This window comes from Capsicum annuum, chromosome 2 (genome assembly GCF_002878395.1).
Source record: "Capsicum annuum cultivar UCD-10X-F1 chromosome 2, UCD10Xv1.1, whole genome shotgun sequence".
NCBI lineage: Eukaryota > Viridiplantae > Streptophyta > Magnoliopsida > Solanales > Solanaceae > Capsicum > Capsicum annuum.
Window position 1 is genome coordinate 104,400,700 of NC_061112.1, and position 23,760 is coordinate 104,424,459.

At 37.3% G+C, this 23,760-nt stretch overlaps 1 protein-coding gene across 1 annotated transcript; it reads left to right on the plus strand.

Moving 5' to 3' along the window:
• The first annotated feature begins 11,090 nt into the window (after nt 1-11,090).
• Nucleotides 11,091-12,126, plus strand: LOC124896228. Its single transcript, XM_047407760.1, has 4 exons — nt 11,091-11,241; nt 11,291-11,359; nt 11,613-11,682; nt 11,826-12,126. The coding sequence occupies exons 1-4, from the start codon at nt 11,091-11,093 to the stop codon at nt 12,124-12,126; spliced, it is 591 nt and encodes a 196-aa protein (XP_047263716.1).
• Nucleotides 12,127-23,760: the final 11,634 nt, after the last annotated feature.

Sequence of the window (23,760 nt, forward strand, 5' to 3'; positions counted from 1 at the left end):
GCGCCACACTTATAAGTAGGAGGCTACTAGGTGTTTAGGAATATTTCCCCTCTTTGTGATTCAGTTCGTGCCTTAGAGTCTAATCTGCCCCCTAATAATGTGATCTATTGTATTTCAGAAAAGTAGACATGCCACCTCTTCGCTCTAACAATCAGAATACTTAGGATAATGAAGTTTGTCCCACCCATGGGATGTGGACCCATAATAGAGCTCACACCCTAGAGCCTGTTCTTACTCTGGGAGTACCTTCACACCCGACCAATCCTCCTCGAGCCCCAAGGACAAATGTTAAGTCTTCTCAGAGGGACATATCTAATGCAGAATCCAGACAGTCCATTCATATGCTGGTGCAACTGGTGGCCACACAAACTCAGCGGTCGGAAGATATTGGGTATGCATCTGCTATATGTGAGGCTACTAGGGTAGGTCAGTTTATGAGGATGAACCCATCCAAGTTTACTGGTACCAAGGTAGAACAGGATCCACAGGAGTTTGTGGACGAGATGGAGAATATCTTATTGGTAATACATATAGATGAGGTAGAGAGGGTTGAGTTGGCAGCTTACCATCTTAAGTATGTAGTGAACCAATGGTATAATGAGTGGGAAGATTCAAAGAGTAAGCATGCTGAACCCACAGTTTGGGCTGAGTTCGTGGAAGCCTTTTTTGATCGATTGTTTTATCTTGAGCTGAGGGAGGCCAAAGCAGAGGAGTTTATGAATCTAAAGTAGGGAAATATGAGTGTCCAGGAGTACACTCTGAGGTTCAACCAACTGGCCCGTTATGCTCCAGAGATGACTAGTAACATAAGAGCCCGAATGAGGAAATTTGCATCCGGCTTTTTAGATGACTTAGTACTTGAATGTCAGGGAGCAATGTTGAATCGGGACATGGATTTTGCCAAATTATCATTCCACATGCAGCAAGTTGAGGAGAAAAAAATAAAATCACGGAATCTAGGGAGAAAAATAGACAGGAAAAGAGAGCTAAAACAGCAGACTAGAGCTATAGTCAGCAGCAGAGTGGGAATTGGAGTAATAAATTGTAGAAGAAGAAGAATTGGGGTAATGCGCAGTGTGAAGCCAGTGCTCCAGTGATTAGAACCCCCATCTAGATAGCGCACTCAGGATTTTCAGTATAGGCAAGGGCCGAGGATGCAGGGTTCGCATTCTCAAGGAAGTGTAGTTCAGACCCCTCAGACATACCCATGCTATTAGAGATGTGGGAGAAATCATCCAGGGAGATGTTAGTTTGGCGCTATGGTATGTTATTCGTGCGGCCAGCTAGGCCATATCTAGAGAGACTGTCTGGAAGCAAAGGGCAATGTTGGTGGAGCCAAGTCACAGGCTAGTTCTTCTGCACCACCACCACCTCACTTTAATTGCCAAAAACGGACACAACCAGTTGTATACCTTGACCTACCTCTAAGAGGTAGAGGCCTCACCGGATGTAGTTACTGGTACATTAAAAATATTTTCCCATGATGTTTATGTGTTACTTGATCCCGGCTCTACCCTATCATATGTGACCCCTTATGTGGCTGTTGGTTTTGGGTTTGAACCCGGTCTGATTATTGAGTCTTTTTCTGTTTCCACTCCGGTGAGAGATTCTGTTATGGCTAGGAGGGTGTATAGAAATTATGTGGTGACTGTTTGTGGGCGGGATACTATGGCAGATCTCATAGGACTTGAAATGATTGACTTTGATACTATCTTAGGGATGGATTGGCTCCATTCGTGCTATGCCACACTAAATTGTATAACCCGAAGAGTCATTTTTTCTTTCCCGAATGAACTAGTAGTAGAGTGGGAGGGACATTCTTTAGCACCTAGAGGGCACTTTATATCTTATTCTTTAGCACCTAGAGGGCACTTTATATCTTACCTTAGATCCCGTAAACTTATTTCTACGGGCTATTTGTATCATCTTATTCGGGTTAAAGATTTAAATACCGAGAACCCTTCTCTTCAGTCCATCCTTATGGTGAATGAATTCCCAAAAGTTTTTTAGATGATCTCCCAGGAATACCATCTGATAGGGAAATAGATTTTGGTATTGATTTGCTGCCAGACACCCGTCCCATCTCTATTCTGCCAAATAAAATGGCTCCTACAAAGCTAAAAGAGTTGAAAGAGCAGCTAAAAGATCTTCTAGACAAAGGTTTTATTCGCCTTAGTGTTTCTCCCTAGGATGCACCTATACTCTTCGTGCGAAATAAATGTAGTTCCCTGCGTATGTAAATAGATTACCGCCAGTTGAATAAGGTCACTGTTAAAAATAAATATCCTTTTCCTAGAATTAATGATCTTTTTAACCAGCTTCAGGGTGCTAGATGTTTTTCAAAGATAGACCTTCATTCAGGATACCATCAGTTGAAAGTTAGAGAGTCTGACATTTCCAAAACAGCTTTCTGAATTAGATACGGTCATTGTGAGTTCTTAGTCATGTCCTTTGGGTTGCAATGCCCCTGCAACCTTCATGGACCTTATGAATAGGGTGTTCTGTCAGTTTCTAGACCTGTTTGTCATAGTTTTTATTGATAACATCTTGGTGTATTATAAGAGTGAGAAGGACCATGACAATCAACTCCGAATTATTCTTTAGACTCTCTGAGATCATAAGTTGTCTGCAAAATTTTCCAAGTGTGAATTCTAGCTTAACGCTATTTGCTTTCTTATGGCATGTTGTATCTAGTGAGGGATTTAAGGTTGATCCCCAAAAGGTTGAGGCAGTGAGAAAATGGCCAGACCTACTACTCCAACTGATATTCGGAGCTTCTTGGGTTTGACAGGTATTACAAGAGATTTGTAGAAAGCTTTTATTCCATAGCTGCAATACTTACTAAGCTGACTCAGAAGAAGGCGAAGTTTGTGTAGTCTGACTCTTGTGAGAATAGTTTCAAGAGGTTGAAAGGCAAGTTGACCACTGCTCCTATTTTGACTCTTCCGAAAGGTACAGAGGGTTTTGTTGTGTACTGTGATGCATCCCAAGTAGAACTCGGATGTGTGCTTATGCAACATAGTAGAGTGGTAGCTTATGCATCTAGGCAGTTAAAGGTGCACAAGCAAAATTACCCCACCCATGACTTGGAGTTAGCATCTGTGGTGTTCGCACTTAAAATCTGGAGGCATTATCTTTATGGAGTTCATGTTGATATATTTACTGACCACAAAAGTTTGCAGCATGTTTTCTCGCAAAAAGAACTTAATCTCAGGCAGAGATGGTGGTTAGAATTGCTAAAGGATTATGACATGAGCCTGCACTATCATCCGGGCAAGGCGAATATGGTAGCCGACGCCCTTAGCAGGTTTTTTATGGGCAACTTTTCTCATGTTTAAGAAGGGAAAAGAGAGATAGTAAAAGATATTCACCGACTTGTAAATCTTGGAGTGCGACTCTTAGATTCTAAATATGGAGGGGTGGTTGTTCATGATATAGCTAAATTATCCCTTTGTGCAGAGGTTAAGGAAAAACAGGTTAAAGATTCCATCTTGATGTAGATCAAGAAAGATATGGGTCAACGAAAGGTGATGTCCTTTGAAATTGGTGGTGATGGTATTTTGAGATATCAGGGTAGATTGTGTGTGCTAGATGTAGAAGGTATAAGGGAGAGAATCCTTGATAAAACTTACACATCGAGGTATGTTGTCCACCCAGGCTCTACTAAGATGTAACATGACTTAAAAGTTATATATTAGTGGAATAATATGAAGCGTGATATGGCTAACTATGTTGCTAAGTGTTTGAATTGTCAACAAGTGAGAGTAGAGCATATGAGGCCAGGTGATACTTCCCAAGAGATAGTTTTGCTCTTGTGGAAATGGGAGATGATCAATATGGACTTCATCACGGGACTTACGAGGTCCCAAAACCAGTATGACTCTATTTGGGTGATTGTTGACAGGCTGACCAAGTCAACTCACTTCCTGCCTGTGAGGATTAATTATTTGGGAGATGTCTATGCCAAGATTTACATGGAGATAGTCCGTCTGCATAGATCACCTGTGTCCATCATATCTGATCGAGGTACACAATTCTCTTTGCAATTTTGGAGATCCTTTCAGAGAGGTTTAGGTACTCAAGTGAACCTAAGTATGGATTTCCACCCCCAGTCCGATGGGTAAGCTGAGCATACTATTCAAACCCTTGAGTATATGTTGCGGGCATATGTGATTGACTTCAAAGGTAGTTGGGTAGATCACTTTCCCTTGATAGAGTTTGTGTATAATAATAGTTATCATGCCAGTATTAAGATGGATCCTTTTGAGGCATTGTATGAGAGGAGATGTAGGTCTCCAATAGGGTGGTATGAAGTAGGTGAGACTTAGGTGTTTGGGACAAAACTTGTTCACCAGGAAATGAAGGATGTGAAGATTATTAAATAATGACTTAAGACAGCCCAGAGTAGACGGAAACCCTATGCTGATGTTAGAAGAAGGGAGCTAGCATTTGGGGTTGGTGATTGGGTGTTTCTCAAAATTTCTCCTATGAAGGGAGTCATACGTTTTGGAAATAAAGGGAAGTTGAGTCCTCGCTATATAGGACCATACCAGATTATGAGAAGAATAGGTGACTTTTTGTATGAGTTAGAGTTGCCTGCAAATATGGGTTCTGTTCACCCAGTGTTTCATGTATCCATGTTGAAGAAATGTATTGGGGACCACTCTCTAGTATTACCCATAGAAGATATCAGAGTGTCAGACTCCCTATCTTATTAAGAAGAGCCTATTGTAATCTTGGATCATCAAGTTCGGAAATTGAGAAGTAAAGAGATAGTTTCGGTTAAGGTGTTGTGGAGAAAGCAAAAAGTTGAAGAAGCAACTTGGGAATCAGAAGAGGACATGAGAGGAAGGTACCCAAATCTATTTGATCCTGTGAATGATGAGACGAAAGGTACAATCCTTGTCTTACTCTTTCCATGTCCTTAATATTCTTGTAATCATATTTGTCTGTGCCTCGCGCCATCATTCGGGGACGAATGATCCCAAGGGGGGGATAATGTAACACCCCATCAAATCATCCATATGTTGTCTCATTTATTTTTCTTCCTAAGTGAGTAAAGTTTAAATCATATAGAATTTCCATAATTTTGACTCTCTATCAAGTGGGAAATTGAATGAGCTTTCTGTCGATATAGGATTTCCCAAATCTGATACCCGCACAAAAAGTTATGGCTAAATTTAAGTCCTAGTTGTAAAATACCATTATTTTGGTGCTTGGCGCGTCGTGGAGGGGGTCTATTTAACAATTATCAAATTCTAATAGCCTAGCACGATTGTGGTGCATTGCGCTGAAGTTCCAGGTCCCAACCAGTGGGACAACGTGATGGCTCCGCATCGCGGTAACCCCAAGAATTTCATTCGTCAATTTTCAGTAAGCCACCTCAAAAGTGCCACGTCGCGGTAGCCCATAAAATCGGGCTCCCAATTATATTTTTTCCAATTACGTTAAGGGTTAAAAGGGGGGTATTATGAGCAATTATCCTACCCCCAATCCGTCCATAAGCATACAATCAATGGCATAATAAAACACTTTATGCCCGAATCTTCCTTCTCTATAAAGCAAAAACCCTAAGCATCTCAAAAACCTTTTCCAAGAATCTCAAGATTCAACCGTGGATTTTTAAAATTGACTGAATATTTGGAATCCCCAAACCGTAGGCTTCAAAAATCAGTCACTAAGTTCATAATTCAAGGTACGTGGGGTTTATCCTAAGACTACATGGGCTTGTTGAAACATTCATATGATTTAAAGTTTATGAAGCATGAATTTAGAAAAGGATTGTGGAATTTATGATTTTAATTATGTTTCATGAATGTTTTAATGATATTGTTGTTTTGGCCTTTCAGCCTTTCCCCCTTAAATCGATTTATACGTATATGTATGAAAATTGAGATTTTAGATTTGTTTGAGACCACAAATTATGAAATCCCTCTCTTGTAATGAATTTATGTTTATAATCTTATTGTGAATGGTTTGAAATGCATGATTTATGGTTTGAAAATAGTTTTCTCAATATTATAGTATTAGAACATGATTTAGAGAGGATGAGAGGGAGTTTCTTGATATAATTATGTTCTTGTGTTAAAGTGAAAGAATTGCATGTGATTGAGAACTTTGATATGACCACCTTGTGTATTTAAAATGTTGTAAAAGAGAGTTTTTTGCATGTGTTTACATGAGTTTTAAGAAAGATTTCTTTGAATTGATTTATTGATATGGTGGTCCCAAAACTTATGTTTTGAAAATAGAGATTATAATATGCTACTAATGGCTCAGAGACGCGAGTTGCAAGTTAATGGTATGACGATACCATAAGCATGTATGCCATAACAAAGTATGTTTTCAGAGTGTGTTTTCAGAGAATGCATGTTTTAAAGAATTAAAACTGGGCTTAAATAGGGTTAGGTGGTTATCCGAATAAGGCTTGAGTTCAAGTGACTCTTAGCCTAAAACCGCGATTTGCTGATCCGGGTATATTATTTTTACACTGGCGACGGCCGTGTGGCATAGCAGAGTCAGAGACTCCAACCCTTGCGGCACACTTGGGTTGGGGGCTTCCCCGCCGAGTTAATAGAAGATTCCATATATCCCGTGGAATTTCAGAGTTGTAGGGTATACCACCTAGCGCAGAAGTAAAACAAAAAGTGTCACAGAGTTCAGATGATTTATCAGTTTTTCGAAAATGCCCATGTGATTTCTTACCATATGATATGTTTATGAACTATTCTAAATTTCTCTCATATATGTTGAATATAAATTATTATTTTGGATTTGCTCTGCGTACTAGTACAATTGTATTGACCCCCTACCTTCCAGGTTCGGAGGCTTAGTTTAGTGGTCCGACTAATCAGTAAAGTATCAGATTATGTTATTCCTTTGTTTTGTTCTACTGGTGGCCTTGTCTCAACTTTTCAAAAAGTTGTCTTCAGATTATATAGTAGAGATTTTGCAGACTGTTCCAAATGTTGTTTAGTTGATTTTGGATTTCATTCTTATTGTTAAACTAAATCTAGAGTATGACCATGTTTTTGTATCAGATTATATTTCCACATCTTCTTTTATTATATGAATGTTGTGCATGATTACCAAATAGAGTAGGATGCCCTGGCCTTCATGGTCCGGGATATCCGTCACGGCCAGGCCCTAGTTTGGGTCGCAATGATTAGTTTCCTATTTCTTGGTCTGAGAGAATTTATTTGCCAAATTTAGACTGCTAAATCTGCTTTTGAAAGCAACAGGACATTCAGTGGTTGGATGTCCAAGATTACCACAGATATAAAATAAGTCTTGAGGATCGTCAAGACTTCTGTGAAAACCCAGACCTGCTTTTTCACTATGATTCCTTTCACTTAACTTATGAACAATTCTTGAATAATTTGTCCACCTGTTTGCCCTTTCAAGATCAAGTTTCAGTTTAGAGACTTATTGACTCAGTTTATTCACCATGTTTGTTACATCATTACACTCTTGTTTGTACTTGACTAATTCAAGTTCAACATTTTCTTGTTCTTTAATCTAGACCTTTTTTCCCTTTTCAGTGAATGTCAGTTTTAGGACTTCAGACTTAAGATCATTGTTTGAAGAATCGAGTTGCGAAACCTATTTCTTGAGTGTGTAGTTTTCTTCTTCAATAGTGTTCTTGCAAGCTTCTAAATCAATAAAGTCAAATTTGAGACTTGCAAGACTGTTGAACAATTCATCCCTATCAGAAGTTAATTCTTGGAAATCATCAAGCAGTGCACTTATCAAGAAAACAAGCTTTGTTTTAGAAAATAAATGCTACATTTCTTCAAGTTCAGATATACTTACCTCAAAAGCATCATCATCTTCCTCCAAGTCTGAATCTCCAATAGACATGAATGCTATTTCATCAATTTCATCATTATCCAAATCAGATTCCCAAGAAGATAACATAGCATATTCCTCTCAGATTCCCAAGCAACTACCAAGCATACTCCTCTTTCTCCTTCTTTTTGTTTTTTTTCTTTTAATTCTCTTTCAGCCCTTTCCTTTATCCACTCTATTTCCTAGACAGGACAATCTTTGATTTGATAATTAGTCTTACCACACTTGTAGCATCCATTTGGATTGTCATTGGAATGTTTCTTGCTACTTGTTCCCTTTCTTTTTAAAGAATTTGTGGAAGTTCTTAGTTATGAAGGCAACTTATTTCTTGTCAAGTTTGATTTCTTCATCACTGTCTGAAGCCTTCAAAGCCAAGATTTTTTCAGGGGATGCTTGTTCTTTAATTCCATCAATTTCTATTTCATAAGTCCTCAGATTCCCTACTAGTTCATCCAGTGACATATGTGTGAGATCCTGTGCCTCCCTAATAGCAGTCACTTTAGCATTCCATTTCGATTTAGGCAGTACCCTCAACATCTTTTCAACTTGTTCCTTAAAAGAGATGACTTTTCCTAAGAAATTCAACTCATTTGTCAAGGCAGTAAGCCTTGTCATCATTTCATGCAAGGATTCATTCTCCTTCATCTTAAAAGCTTCATATCAGTAAAAAAGAAGAGAAATTCTGAATTTTGTTACTAGAGAAGTACCCTCATGTGCATTGACCAGGGCATCCTAGATTTGCTTAGCAGTGGTACAGTTTGACACTCTGTTGTACTCAGCCGGTCCAAGTCCATAGACTAAGATGTTCTTATCGTTTGTATTTTTCTTTAATGCTACTAAGTCATCACCAGTAAATTCACTTCTTACTTTCTTGACTTGTTCACCATCAACCAGTTTCATTGGAATAGTAGGACCATCAGTGATCCTATCCCACAATTCGTAGTCTTCCCCTTGAATGAACATTCCTAGCTTTTTACCAGATAAAGTAAGAACCATCAAAGAGTGGAGGTCTAGTAGTTGACTGGCTTTCACTATGACCAGTAGGAGGTGTGGAATTCATCATGGTGATATTTTCTTAGGTACTAACCTTATTTAAGAAAATCTACTCTGATACCACTTGTTAGAGTGTGCACCCTACTGATTTTAATGTTTTACTCTATTAGTTACCTATCAGTGGAACAAGTAAGCTTATATGGTTCACTTAAGCAAAGTAAATATGAAGATATTATTTTTACGTGGAAAACACTTGGCTCAAGAGAGGTGTAAAAAACCACGAACTGTACCTCTACAGAATTTAACCTGAATTTCTCTAAAACTCTTGAGCCTAAACAATTAACAAATTACAAGGCTCTTGTAAACTAGGAATTAAACTTCTAACTCCTATTTCTACAATAACACAAATCTTTCCAAGATAAGTGTTCCCAAGTCTTCGAGTTCCCTAACTTGAAGACACAACTCCTACTCAGTTTATATTTCACTGAGACTAGAATTAAGACTCATTACAACTCAAGTAACCAACCTATTACACAAAGTTTATGACTTTCAAAGTAAAGGACCTGGTTCTTCTTAGAGCTAGTGGACTGATTTGTTGATTGAAGCTTTTCTTTTTAGTGCATGATTGAAACTTTTTTTCACAGTCTCTTCTATTTAAGCCAACTCCTAATGGAGTCTTTTAGATGATGCAGTCTTCTTTTTCAATAGGACTTTCAGTTAGTTTCACTCCTTGTTACCATCTATCTTCTTGACTGGTAGGACTCCTTTATTTGCTCAATCTTCAAGTGTTGTATTTATCTTCTCTTTATCTTTTCCACACATGATAAGTGTTGATAGTATAACTGAATTTTCTAGCTTATCCACTTCTGACTTCAACCACTTTAGTTTATCATCAGCCGTGCCCGTAACTTTTCTTTATTCACTTATGTAGACCAGTATGCACAACTTATTTCATTTATATGTCCATCATCAAAACTTTAGCTCCCTAACATTAACTATGATACTTTAAAATCTATGTATGGGAAGTTCTTGACTAAGGACTTGTCTGAGATCTCACTGTCTAAAGAAGTGTTTGGATCATGTCAGATGGGTAAGGTTCATAAGAAAGCATTTCCTAAAAGTGCTACCTGGAGGACAACTGAAAAACTTAACCTTATTCACACTGATGTATGTGGCCTATGAAGATATCATCCTTGGGCCAAAATAAATATTTTATGCTGTTTATTGATGACTTGGTGTATTTTTTGAGTAAAGGGTCTCAAGTATTTTTGGTTTTCAAAAAGTTTAAAGTTTTTATTGAAAGATAGAGTGGTTATAAGCCGAAGGCTTTGAGGTCAGGCAATGGAGGCAAATACACATCAAATGAGTTCAATAGGATACCAAAGTTGTTGATGGTAAAACTCCTATTGAGGCATGGAGTGGAAAAAGACTGTCTGCTAAGAACTTAAAATTTTTTAGCTTTAAAATTTTTTAGCTCGATATGCTATTCTCATGCTCCTTCGGTCAGAAGAAGAAAACTTAAATTCAAATGTGAATTGGGGATCTTTATGGTTATTCATCACAAGCCAAGGGGTATATAGTTTTCGACTTGCAAACAAAAAGTATTTCCATCAGAAAAGATGTAATAGTAGATGAGAATGCTTATTAGAACTAGGATAAGAAGAAAGTTGAGAATGCAAATATAGGTTAGCTGAACTTGCATCCGCTACCTAAAACATAATCATTTGGCTCTAAAATTTAGTAGAAGTTGAAGAATCAGATGGTGCATCCTCACTTGATTCACCAACTTTGAAGATGAGGTCCTTTTTTGAGATATATGAAAGATGTAATGTTGCAATCTTGGATCCCGATACCTATCAAGAAGAATCAAAACATGAAGTGTGGATTGAAGCTATGAAGGAGGGATTGGTATGATAGAAAAGAATGACACTTGGAAGTTGTTTGACAAAACCCAAAGACAAAAATGTATAGGGGTGAAATGGGTTTATAGAACCAAATTTAATCCAGATGGTTCAGTTTATAAATACAAATCAAGGCTTACTGTGAAAGGTTACATACAAGTTGTAGGTATGGATTATGGAGACACATTTGCATCTATTGTGGGAAATAATACGAGATGACTTATATTTGCTTTGGCAGCTCAATTAAATTGGAATTTGTATCATCTGGATGTGAAGTCGACATTCTCAAATGGACCGCTGCAAGAGCATATTTATGTCGACCAACTAAAAGGCTTTCAAGTCGTAGGAATGGAGGATAAAGTTTACATATTACATAAGGCGATGTATAGATTAAAACAAGCTCCTCGAGCCTGGTACAGTAAGATTGATAATCATCTCATTCATTGTTACTTCAACAGAAGTGAAAATGAAGCCACTTTATATGTGAAGAAGGCTAAAGGTGGATGTGTTTATGGTTTCACTCTATGTTGATGATCTTCTGGTAACAGGAAGCAATAACGCTCTGGTGAATCAATTCAAGTATGAAATAGAGACCAAGTTTGAGATGTCAGATTTGGGTTAAATAAATTACTTTTTGGGAATGTAGATTCATCAAGATACTAATGGAATCTTCATTTCTCAGAGAAAATATGCATGATATATTCTTAAAAGGTTCAAGATGGAGAGGTGTAAGCCTGTATCGACCCGGCTAGTTCAAAATGAAAAGATCTCAAAGTCAAGGAGGTGATAGGGATGATCCAACAATTTACAAAAGTCTCATTGGTAGTTTGCTATATTTGATAACAACAAGACCTGATATTATGTTCTCAGGAAGTCTTTTGTCGAGGTTTATGCATTCTCCAAGTCAAGTTTATCTTTGTATCACTAAACGAACGTTGAGGTATATCAAGGGAACTGTTGATTATGGTATTTGGTTTAAAAGAGAAGAGCAAGGGCAATTGATGGGTTATTTAGATAATGACTAGTCAGGAAGCATTGATGAAATGAAAAGCACATCTAAATATGCTTTTACACTTGGTTCAGACATGTTCTCATGGAAGTTAAAGAAGCAAGAGTTGATAGCTCAATCGTCTGCAGAAGTAGAATACATAGCTGCTGGTGTGAAACTAATCGGGCTCTATGGTTAAGAAAAATTCTACGTGATCTAGAGAAAAATCAAATTGAAGCTACTACCATTAAGGTTGACAACAATTTAGCAATTTCTATGGCCAAAAATCCAGTGCAATATGGTCGTAGCAAGCATATAAATGTGAAGTTTCACGCTATCAGGCAAATAGAGAAGGATGGCAGAGTTATTTTTGTTCATTGCAACTCAGATCAGTAGATTACGGATATTTTGACCAAGGCTCTTCCTAAGGGGAAATTTGAAGTTCTAAGGGCTAAGCTGGGAGTATCCAAGAAAAACCTCAAGGAGAAGTGTTAGAATATGAAATTTTTCTAGATAGTCTTTTGTTTAATAGTTATGTTCAGCTTTTTAAATGAATAACAGTCCTTATTTTGTGGAATGTGTCTTGTAATAAAGGCTTCTGTAGCTATGTGTGTGGTCTTTTTTGTAAAATGTACATATGAATGAAAAAGCCACTGTTGATCCTTATCTTTTTCCTTCTCTTTAGTTTCAAATTCAAATTCAAATTCTAACATGTAGTTTGACGGCTTCATTGTCCACTATTTCTTTAGAAGAAGCGGCATAGGAACATCTGCCCAAGTAATTCCCAAAGGTTTACCATGTTGTTATAGTCAGCTCTCTAGTGACAAAATAGTAGCGTGTGGTTTCAATTTGCAGGTTCCTGCTACAACAACATTTAGATACTATATGTTGACCAAATTTAATTAAAAGATCATCAAAAGGCAATTTTGATTTGGGCAATCTCCAATGTTAAACGGACATTTCAAAAGGATAAGTGTGTGTCAAATTCTCATTAAAATAATTGAGGGAATCCTAAATTGTTAGACTGATTTCCAAGTTGAAGAGGTAGTGAAAACACCAGAGCTTTCCAAGAAGTTCAATACACCATTGCACCATTTCCAGGTGACATTCCAGCAAAAAGTTCAATGAGATAGTATGGTAGTTCCATAAATTCAGGGAAGTTCAATACACCATTGCACCAGACCTCATGTAACATTTTCTTTCTATATGGATCATCAAGATGACCTGATGAGCTAAGAACCGGTATCTTACCAATTATCCCACCATAGGTCGCCTTGCCCTTATTAGTAATTCACAACATATGTTGTTTGGCTTTGTCCCTAATCTTAACTAATTTCTTCTAGCAATGACATAAAGCCTACTATAGTATTTAATCATACTGAAATCGATATTAATTGGTTTGAAACAAAATTGCTGGCGTGCTTTAGGTACTTTGTTCACGTGAAAAGGATCCACTTTTTTCACTATGTAACTGATGTTATATTAAGACATGTCCTTTAGTTCCCTTTCTTTCAACGTGACATATTTTTCTTACAAGTTAAAGGGCCAGTTTTATTGTTTTGGAACATACACGACTACCTGTTCCATTGATGTCTAATACTGATAGGAGTAGACATTCAACTAGTTAGTAGTATACTACTAAGTCAGATATATAAGTTGTTAGAGGTTGTTAGACTATGATTAGTGAGTGACAATAAGCTGTCAAATAGAGTGTTCTAGAAGAAAGGTAGTTATTAGATATTTTGTTGCCTATATAAAGCACAACAATCTAATTGTAACACATAAGTTTTTAAGCAGTTATAATTTTTTATCTTTCTCCTCTTCTTATCTCCATCAATGGATCCTTAGAAAGTGTTTTCACATGGTATCAAAGCCACAAGTTCTACACTGTGTGTTTTCGATCATATTTCACTAAGTTTTCTGCGCATTTTGGATCTCTGTCTTCAGCTCTTTTTCGCAATTTTGACCTATATTATAGTTGCATTCTATCAATCATGGCACCTAAAATCGATCAAGTGATCCACTTTTCATTGGTATATCTGAGAGCTCCAGTGCTGTACTTGTTTCAATCAAGTTAACCGGTTCAGAAAATTATAGTTTATGGAGTCGATCGATGCGTATTGCTCTCTTAGAAAAGAGGAAGTTTGGATTTGTCACTGGTGCCTGCAACAAGGAATCATATAGAGAGGAGATTCATGATCAGTGGGAAATATGTAATGCAATTGTGCTTTCCTGGATTATGAACACTGTGAGTGAGAGTCTATTATCTATCATTGTTTATGCCACGAATGCTTGTGCAGTTTGGAAGGATTTGAAGGAGAGGTATGACAAGGTGAATCGTATGCGTATATACCAGTTGCATCACAAAATTAATAAGCACTCTCAAGGTACAGATTCAATCTCAACCTATTTTACCAAATTGAAGAGTTTATGGAGTGAGTACGATGTACTAGTACCAAATCCTAGTTGTGCTTGTCCTACATCTAGAGAGTACTCAGATCATATGTGTCAACTTAGGCTTTTACAATTTTTAAATGGCCTGAATGAGTTCTATGACCAAGCTAGAAGACAGATATTGCTCAAAGGAGTGACTCCTACTCTCAATCAAGCTTATGCTATGCTCATAGAGGATGAAATTCAACATTCGGCATGTATAATGACTGTGAATGATAGATCAGAACCACTTGCTATGCAAGTGAATCAAAATTATGTTTTTGGACAAAGCAACTCTAACTATAGAGGTAGAAAGTGTGACTATTTCCGTATATTGGGTCATACCAAAGAAACTTGCTATAAGTTGGTAGGGTATCCAAATGACCGGAAGAACAAGAAGAAACAAAGTTAACTCTAATTTCAGATCACATTATACTGGCAGTAACAACTTTGTAAACACTGATCACAGGTCTATTTCTCAGGCTTCAACTATGGTAGATGGTCAAGTTGATGCTGATAATTCTAGTCATAAAGTGACTCCCACACCAAAGGCCAAGCCTCACACATTCATTGAGGAAGAGTACACTCAGATTATAACTATGTTGAACAAAGACACAACAGATATGAAACAAGTCAATACAACAGGTATTACTACTTGTTTCTTGTCCAAAGCATGTTCTGACAGTTGGATTGTAGACTCAGGTGCTACACATCATATGTCTACATATAGACACTTATTCAAAGGAGGTACCAGATTAGACTCCAAGCATGTGGATAAGTTGTACCTTCCAATAGGTGATGAAGTGACAATATCACACACAGGAGAAGAATCCTAGTGATGCAAACATATTGAATAAATGCTCTGTGTGCCACTAGCTAAACAAACAAGATTGTCATTTCCTTTAAATACTACTAGATGCTCTACATGTTTTGAACTTGTACACATGGATTTGTGGGGTCCATAAAAAACTTCTACTTTTGACAACAAGCATTACTCCTTGACTATGGTAGATGACCATAGTAGATACACTTGGGTGCACATCTTACAGTTAAAGTCTGAGTCCATAGTGGCCATTAAGACATTTGTTTCCATGATTAAAACTTAGTTTGGCATAATGGTAAAAACCATTAGATCTGATAATGGCACTGAATTTATCAACTCTCAATGTAAGACATTGTTCCAGTCCCTGGGCATACTACATCAGACCAGCTGTCCTCATACTCCTCAAAAGAATGGAGTTGTGGAGAGAAAGCATATACACATATTAAACATAGCTAGAGCCCTCAAGTTTCAGTCTAACTTGCCCATTAAGTATTGGAGACTATGTGTAAAGGCTGCAGTATATCTAATAAACGGGTTACCATCTTCTATTCTAAGTGGTAAGAGACCATTTCAGTTGATGTTTTCCAAGGATTCTAAGTTGTCACATCTCAGTGTATTTGGATGCTTGTGCTATGTCATTATTCTCCCAAGAGGTGAAAGTTCACAGAAAGGGACAAACCTGCAGTCTTGGTGGGATATTCAGAATCTCAGAAGAGGTATTTACTGCTGGATATCACCTCAAAGAAACTATTAGTCAGTAGAGATATTGTGTTTCATGAAGATACATTTCCTTTTTCTTCCTCACCAGCACAAAATACACAAGATTCCTCATCTGGAGAAAATATTACTGACAACTTAATTCCCATAGATGAAGAAATATTTCATGAAACTAATACTGAGAGATTACTGAAGGAGCTCCAATTGAGGAGGATGACATTTCTGATGTTGAAGTTCCTGGTGCAGCTTCACCTGGGACCACTCATGAAGAAACATATCAAGATAACTGTTCCCTGCCTCAACCCTCTTCCAGTAGACCTGAGAGAACAAGTAGACCACCAGGGTGGATGCATGATTATGTTGATACTTCTAGAAATCATAGATACAAACATCCATTAGCCAACAGCTTGTCTTATAAAAATCTGAGTCCTACTTATCAGTGCTATTTATCCAAATTCTCCACTTTGACTAAGCCTCATCATTATAAACAAGATGTAAAAGATGAAAGGTAGGTGGAAGCTATAAAATCAGAGGTTCAAGCCTTGGAAGCTAACAACACATGGGTCATTGTTGATCTACCTAAAGGGAAGAATACTGTTGGTTCCAAGTGGATATACAAAATCAAATATCTTGCCAATGATGAAGTAGAGAGGTTCAAAGCAAGGTTAGTGGCCAAAGTATATAGCCAACAAGGAGGGTTGGACCATCATGAAACCTTCTAACCAGTGGCTAAGATGGTTACAGTCAGATGTGTGATTGCACTAGCCGCATCTAAAGGTTGGAATCTTCATCAAATGGATGTGCATAATGCATTCCTCCAAGGGGATCTTGAGAAGGAAGTTTTCATGGAAATGCCTGAGGGATTTAGAAGACAGGGGGAGCACAAGGTGTGTAAGTTGATCAAATCCTTATATGGTCTTAAGAAAGCCTCCAGGCAGTGGAATGTTAAGCTTAATCATGCCTTACTTGATGCTGGTTTTACTCAAAGTGCACATGATTATTCCCTATTCACCCTACATCAAGGTAATGATACTGTTATAGTTCTTGTTTATGTTGATAATTTACTAATCACTGGAAGTAGTGCCTCCTTGATCAATGCTACCAAAATCAAGTTGCATCAGCAGTTTAAGATGAAAGACTTGGGGGATCTCAAGTATTTTTTGGGTATTGAAGTTTTAAGATCAACATCAGGGATTATTCTGAACCAAAGAAAGTATATTCTAGAGTTGATTGTCGAAACAGGTCTTAGTGGTGCTAAGCCTATTATTACTCCCTTAGAGTCTAATTCTAGGCTCACCTCTATTGATTATGATCAAGAAACAGGTGCACAAGGTGATGAACTATTGTCTGACATTTCCTCTTACCAAAGACTTATTGGGAAGGTTATGTATGCCACTATTACAAGGCCAGACATTAACTTTGCGTCCAAACTCTCAGCCAATTCATGCAACATCCCAAGAAGTCTCACTGGGAAGCAGCTACTAGGGTAGTCAGGTACCTAAAAAATCTGTTGGCCAAGGTGTCTGGTTAAAGGCTGAACCTACTAATACTTTGACTTGCTGATGTGACTCTGATTGGGCTGCTTGTCCAAACACCAGAAGATTAGTTACTAGTTATGCTATTCACTTTAGTGAATCACTTATATCATGGAAGTCCAAGAAGCAGCATACTGTTTCCAGGAGTTCTGCTAAAGCTGAGTACAGAAGCATGGCTTCAGCAGTTGCAGAACTCACTTGGCTGGTTGGATTATTTCAGGAACTTAAGGTCCCTATCAACCTCCCCATTTTAGTTTATAGTGACAGTAATTTAGCCATTTAACTGGCTAACAACCCTGTGTTCCATGAGAGAACTAAACATATTGAGATTGACTGTCATTTCATTAGGGACAAAATCAAAGATGGATTGATTAAGGCTCTACATGTTCAGTTTACTGATCAACTTGTTGATTTGCTTACCAAGGGACTAAGTCTTTCTCAACATGCCCACTTACTTAGCAAGCTTGGTGTGCTAAATGTTCTGCACCCTGCAACTTGAGGGGGAGTGTTTTGGAACATACACGACTACCTGTTCCACTGATGTGTAATACTGATAGGAGTAGACATTCAACTAGTTAGTAGCATAATGCTGAGTCAGCTATATAAGTTGTTAGAGGTTGTTAGACAATGATTAGTGAGTGGCAATGAGCTGTCAAATAGAGTGTTCTACAAGAAAGGTAGTTATTAGATATTTTGTTGCCTATATAAGGCACAACAATTTGATTGTAACACATAAGTTTTGAAGCAGTTATAATTTTTTGTCTTTCTCCTCTTCTTAACTCCATCAATGGAGCCTTAGCAAGTGTTTTCACATTTATATAACTAAAATTTGTACTATTTTTTTTTCAAATCAAGAAAATGTGAATAGCTAAAGAAGATGCTTTATAAGGTTGTTTGCTTGATGAGAAAAATATTTTATAATTTTATTATATTTCGATTAGTCAAATATTTTTTAGGAAAATCAATTTTTGGAAAATGAGAAAAATAACTTTCTTAATGAACGAGGAAAATCAAGTTTCATCAATGATATTCAAAGTTCATTATTTGCTAGATTACATATAAATAGCTTTTGGAGTGATTTTTGTTTACTTACCAGACGCTAAAAAATAAATACCAAACTCATTTTAAGTGATTTCTTTCATGCCAAACATACTGTTAGTTGAGGGTATTTTCTATGCTTTCTTTTTGTATTGGGGGTGGTGCATACACATTTGAATCTTCCCGTATCTTACTGGTAAGAAATGTTCATTTTCTATTCCATGCACCCTCTCGCAAAAAAGGAAAGCTAAAATTGTTGTTCTTTGATTATTTTTCCTTTTTATTCATCAAATAGTGGTGCCAATCTAAAGAAGAGTATCTTCAATATCAAATTATACAATAATTTGAAGAATATAGTGTCTCGAGATCTCTAGTGTCTCCTTAATGATAACAAAAGATTGAACTTGCATCACTGATCAATCACATTGTTCATTCTTGAACACTTCATTCAGCTTGACATCAGCAATATCAATCTCTTCAGATAGTTTAATGTGAAGGGGTTCTTGAGGTATCAATTATCAAACCAAAAGTTTATATTTTCTTTCAATTGTCAGATTTTTGTGATACTGTGTTGCTATGTTTGTCATCATCAAAAAGGGGGAATTTGTAAGGGCATAAGAAGTTTTGATGATAGACATATGAATGAAACATGTTGTGAAAGCTGGTCCATTCAAGTAAACAAAGCTGAGATGCAGACAAGTTACTGATAAGATAACTTTGCGTACAAACAGAAGTGGATAAACATTTACCACATTAGAAGAAGTTGAGTGGAACAAGAAGTCCTGCAAAAGAGTCCTATTCAAGATAAAGAGAAAAATGAAGTTGTGCAAAAATGGTGAAATAGAATATAAGGAAAAAGAGTCCTATAAAATCTGTAAGAGTGAGAGGTGGCAGTAACAAGAAGCGGAGTTACTTGATAGAGTCCTACACAAGATAGAAGAAGAGATAAAAAAGGACTACATCATAAGGTGTGCATATATACACCAAGCTGCATTCAAGTAACTCAATCAACCACTGAAAATATAATCAACAATCAGCATATCAGTTCACACACTTGAAGAAGAACCTGGTCTCTTACTTAGCAAATCATAGACTGTGTGTAGTAGGTAGGTTCTTTGAGTTGTAATGAGCCATTGTTCTAGTCTCAGTGATCTATAAACTGAGTTAGGAGTTATGTCTTCAAGTTGGGAACTCAAAGACTTGGGAACACTTATCTTGGGAAGATTTGTGTTTTTGTAGTGATAGGAGTTAGAAGTTTTAATTCCTAGTTTACAATAAGTCATGTAATTCTATTGATTGTTGAGTGTAACGCCCTGAAAATGGGTCTCGGAGCATCACACGGTGCTTGAGGCAACGAGTAGCCCCAAGCTAACCCTTTGAGCCATTTTCATTCAATTCAACACAAATCAACGGGGTTTCCATAAATAACCCTCAAATATCAACAGAGTAATCATCATCCAAGAATAAAAGAATTTCATAAAGATAACAAAATACGACTTATTAGTCAATTTCCAACATCTATACTAGTCTGACAAGCCTCTAAGAAAATCAATAAAACCAGCGAGCCATTGAGACATACCCAACTGACTCATACTCAGTTATCAAATGTAAACAATTTTGTGAAACCAATATCAGACATCACGTCCTCAGAACATGAGGACTCACCACAACAGAGGATGTAGAACAGCATGCCCGAAGAATCACTGTCAAACCTGGAACTGAGCACCTGAACCTACATTCCGAGAAAATGCAGCCCACATCCAAAGATGTGGGTCAGTACCATGGAAAGGAACCGAGTATATGGGGGTGTATGCAGTTGTATAAACATCATCATCATAAATATTTATAAGAAATATGCAGGATGTATGAAAGACTCACATAGCCTGAAGAAAATCACCATAATCATGAGAGGATGAAATAAGTATAATAACACATGTGAGTCATCATATAATTTGTCAATCACTTTCAGTTCATCAAGAATATCAATTCTCATAATGTAAATATCATTTAAATCTTTCAAAAGAATAACTTTCACAATTCCACTTTCAAATCACTTCACTGTTCACCATAGACACAAGGAAACACACACACACTGGGAGATCCTATAACCGACATAAACCATGTGAGCTACATGGAGTCCAACGTACAAACCATGTTGGGGAGAGCCGTCTTATCCTTTCCATCGAAGTAGGACTATCGATATCAAATTCACACAAACTAGTGATCACTATATAAATCAGCCTCAGGCTCACTCCTACGGGGGCACGTAGTTCTAGGGAAGTAAGGTCGCTTTATACCTCCCACTCGGTGCTAAAGATTTCTCCCGAAATTAGCTCAGATCATTTCAAAGACAATCCATAACAAAAAATTTCAGTAATATATAAATATACATCGAGAGCCATCATGCTTCCCATCTATCAAAATCAACCATGTTGTGGATTTCTTTCACACTCGAGTTCAAAACAACTCCATTAAGACCAAAAGGTCAAATCATTCCAAATATCTCAAATATTCAACATCAACGTGCTTATAACACACACTTTCTCAAAAAAACACAATTTCCAATGGGGATTCACGACCCAAATATCAAAATCATGATAAATATCATTCAAGATTCATGTTTTATATCACCACACATGTAAATTCATCTTTCAAAATCATAAACATTAAGATTTTATAATAATCATCATAAGATATGCGTTCATGCTTCAAATTCATAAAATCAAATAAAAATCATGTCTTTGTAAAGAAAATTACTTTTGGACACTAGAACGAAAGAGAGTTCTTGTTGAAAAATGCCACATACCTTGAATGATGAACTTTAGATCGATACTCATTTTTGAGATGTTAATCATGCCTTTGAATGATGGTTCTTGGATTTCTTGAACTAGGAACTTGGAATCTTAAATAAATTTGCAGAATTAATGGTGAACTTTGGAGGTTCTTGAAGCTGGATGTAGGAGCTTAGGGTTTTCTTTTTGAGGGAATTTAATTAAATATAACATATAATGCTTCTAATAGGCTTTAATATAGGGTTTGGACGGATTTTGGGTGAGGGGGAATGACCAAAACGCCCCTAAAAATCAAATAATTCTCAAATCTGTCCTTTGGTGAACTATTTTGATAGTCTGAAGTAGATCAACCATAACGTTTTACTCCGATATCCAAATTAGATAAAACCAATTTCATTAGAAAGAGGACTCTCATATATTTCCGTTGATATATAGTATCTCACCCAGATCATTGTGTACAAGGAGTTATGATCATTTGAATTTGACTCAAAAATTCACTTTTGATAGGCTGAAGTAGATCGACCATAACTTTTTGTTCCGATGGATAAATTGGATGAAACCAATTTCATCGGAAAGAGGACTCGCAGAGCTTTCCGTTGATATATAGTAGATCACCCATATCAGTATGTACAAGGAGTTATGATAATTTAAAGTTGGAGCAAAAATACGCCAGGCCTCAGTACTTTTTCCTGCATGTTTTACTGTTCACTACTATTCACGGTTCGATTGGAATGTTCATAACTCGTCGCTCGGGTGTCCGTTTTGGATGATCCACATATCATTGGAAATATTATTCGATACTCTACGCAATGGTGGGTCATAATCTAAGACATTCCATACGAAAAATTTATAGCTCATTCTAGAAGATAGAACGTAACACGTTTACGCACAAAATTTCAACGAAAAATTTTTCGGGGTATTACATTGAGGCTCAAGTGTTATAGTGAAGTTGGGATTAAATCCTATAGAGGTACAGGTAGTGGTTTTTTACACCTTTCTTGAGCCGGGTGTTTTCTATGTAAAAACACTGTGTATCCAGTATTTACTTCTGTGAACCACGTTTACTTACTTGTTCCATAGTTAGGCAATTAGTAGGGCTTGTACTATAACAGTAAGAAATGTTTAATAAGAATGGATCTGGCACCTATGGAGAGGAATTTTCCTTGCCAATCAGTGGTCCTTTTAACAATTTTGGAGATATTATCTTCTCTCCATCATAAAAGGGGCAACCTAAGCAAGTGATGGGAATTCCTTATGTATTTACCCGGAGACACTCTCAATCTATCGAATAATGTCATCGATCAGCAATGTCAAGAGCTACAAGGAAGCAACTTGTACTAGGATTAATAAATTTTCCTGAGCATAATTCATTTAAAACACATTTGTGGCCTTTAATAGAAAAGATTAATTTTAAATGGGGAAATAATGGGAGCAAAGCGGCGTCAAATTTCAGTGAGTTCTTTTTTCACCAATAATTGTCAAACAAAATAATGATAGGATAGGAGTATATCTAATGATAGAAATATTTGCATCACTACAAGATAAAAATTTCAATGTCGCAAACTTCATAACTGAAAGTGCTATCTTAGAAAGAAAAAGTGATCAACTAATAAAAATGTTAGTAGCCCAAGTTTTCTGATAGAATCAAAATATTTATCTAGTTGATTTTACAAAATATAACACCAGGCTTAACACCTAACAGTTTTCAGCCTTACTTGTAGGCTATCTCAATCCATTATGTCATTTATGTTTCTCTTGCTCTATTTTTTTCTCTCAATACTCCTTACCCGAAAAATGGTACAATTGAATTTATATAAGGTCAAGAACACACACATTTGAATTCAACACTTGGGCTTATTTTCTTTTAGGCTAGTATTTTTGTCACGACTCGAGTCGAGGCCTTGGCCACGACGGGCATCCCAAATCATCAAGGCTCGAAAGACCCCTATAACGGCTCAACCCACTAGTGATATTTCCTCTTTGGGCCCAAGCCCACAGGGCTTTAAAACGCATCACTAGGGAGTAAGGTTTGCTTACTTGGGGTGTTACATACACCCCCTTATCGACTCACCATCCTCACTGAAGTTTCCCCATGGGATTTTGCCTAGACTCAGGATTGAGGTTTGCCCCACCTTACCAGGATTTTCCTAAACTCAGTTTGAACATAGGAGCGACTTTGATACGTAGCTTTTCATGACCCTAGCCAAGGCCCTGGCCACGACGAGCATCCTAAACCATTGAGGCTTAAGAAACCCCTATAATGGACCAACCCACTAGTAATATTATCCACTTTGGGCCTCTGATACCAAGATTGTCATAACCCAAGCTGAGGCTCTGGCTATGATGGACATCCCAAACCATCGAGGCTTGAGAAACCCCTATAATAGCCTAACCCACTAGTGATATTGTCTGTTTGGGCCTAAGGTCGCACAACTTTAAAAAGCGTCACTTTGGGAGTAAGGCTTGCTTACTTAGGATGTTACATACACCCCCTTATGAAACTGAGGTTTGCCCTACCTAGACTCAAGACTGAGGTTTGCCCCACCTCACCATAGGGCTGACATAAAAGCGGCTCTAATACCAAGCTTGTCACAACCCGAGCTGAGGCCCTGGCCATGACGGGCATCCCGAACCATCAAGGTCCAGGATTGAGGTTTACTCCACCTTACCATAGGGCTGACATAGCCGCGGC

Coding starts and splice junctions, on each gene's coding strand:
- LOC124896228 (XM_047407760.1), top strand. CDS start 11,091: ATGGAGGATAAAGTTTACATATTACATAAGGCGATGTATAGATTAAAA. Junction 11,242..11,290: donor ATATGTGAAGAAGGCTAAAG/GTGGATGTGTTT, acceptor TTCTGGTAACAG/GAAGCAATAACGCTCTGGTG. Junction 11,683..11,825: donor ATCACTAAACGAACGTTGAG/GTATATCAAGGG, acceptor CACTTGGTTCAG/ACATGTTCTCATGGAAGTTA.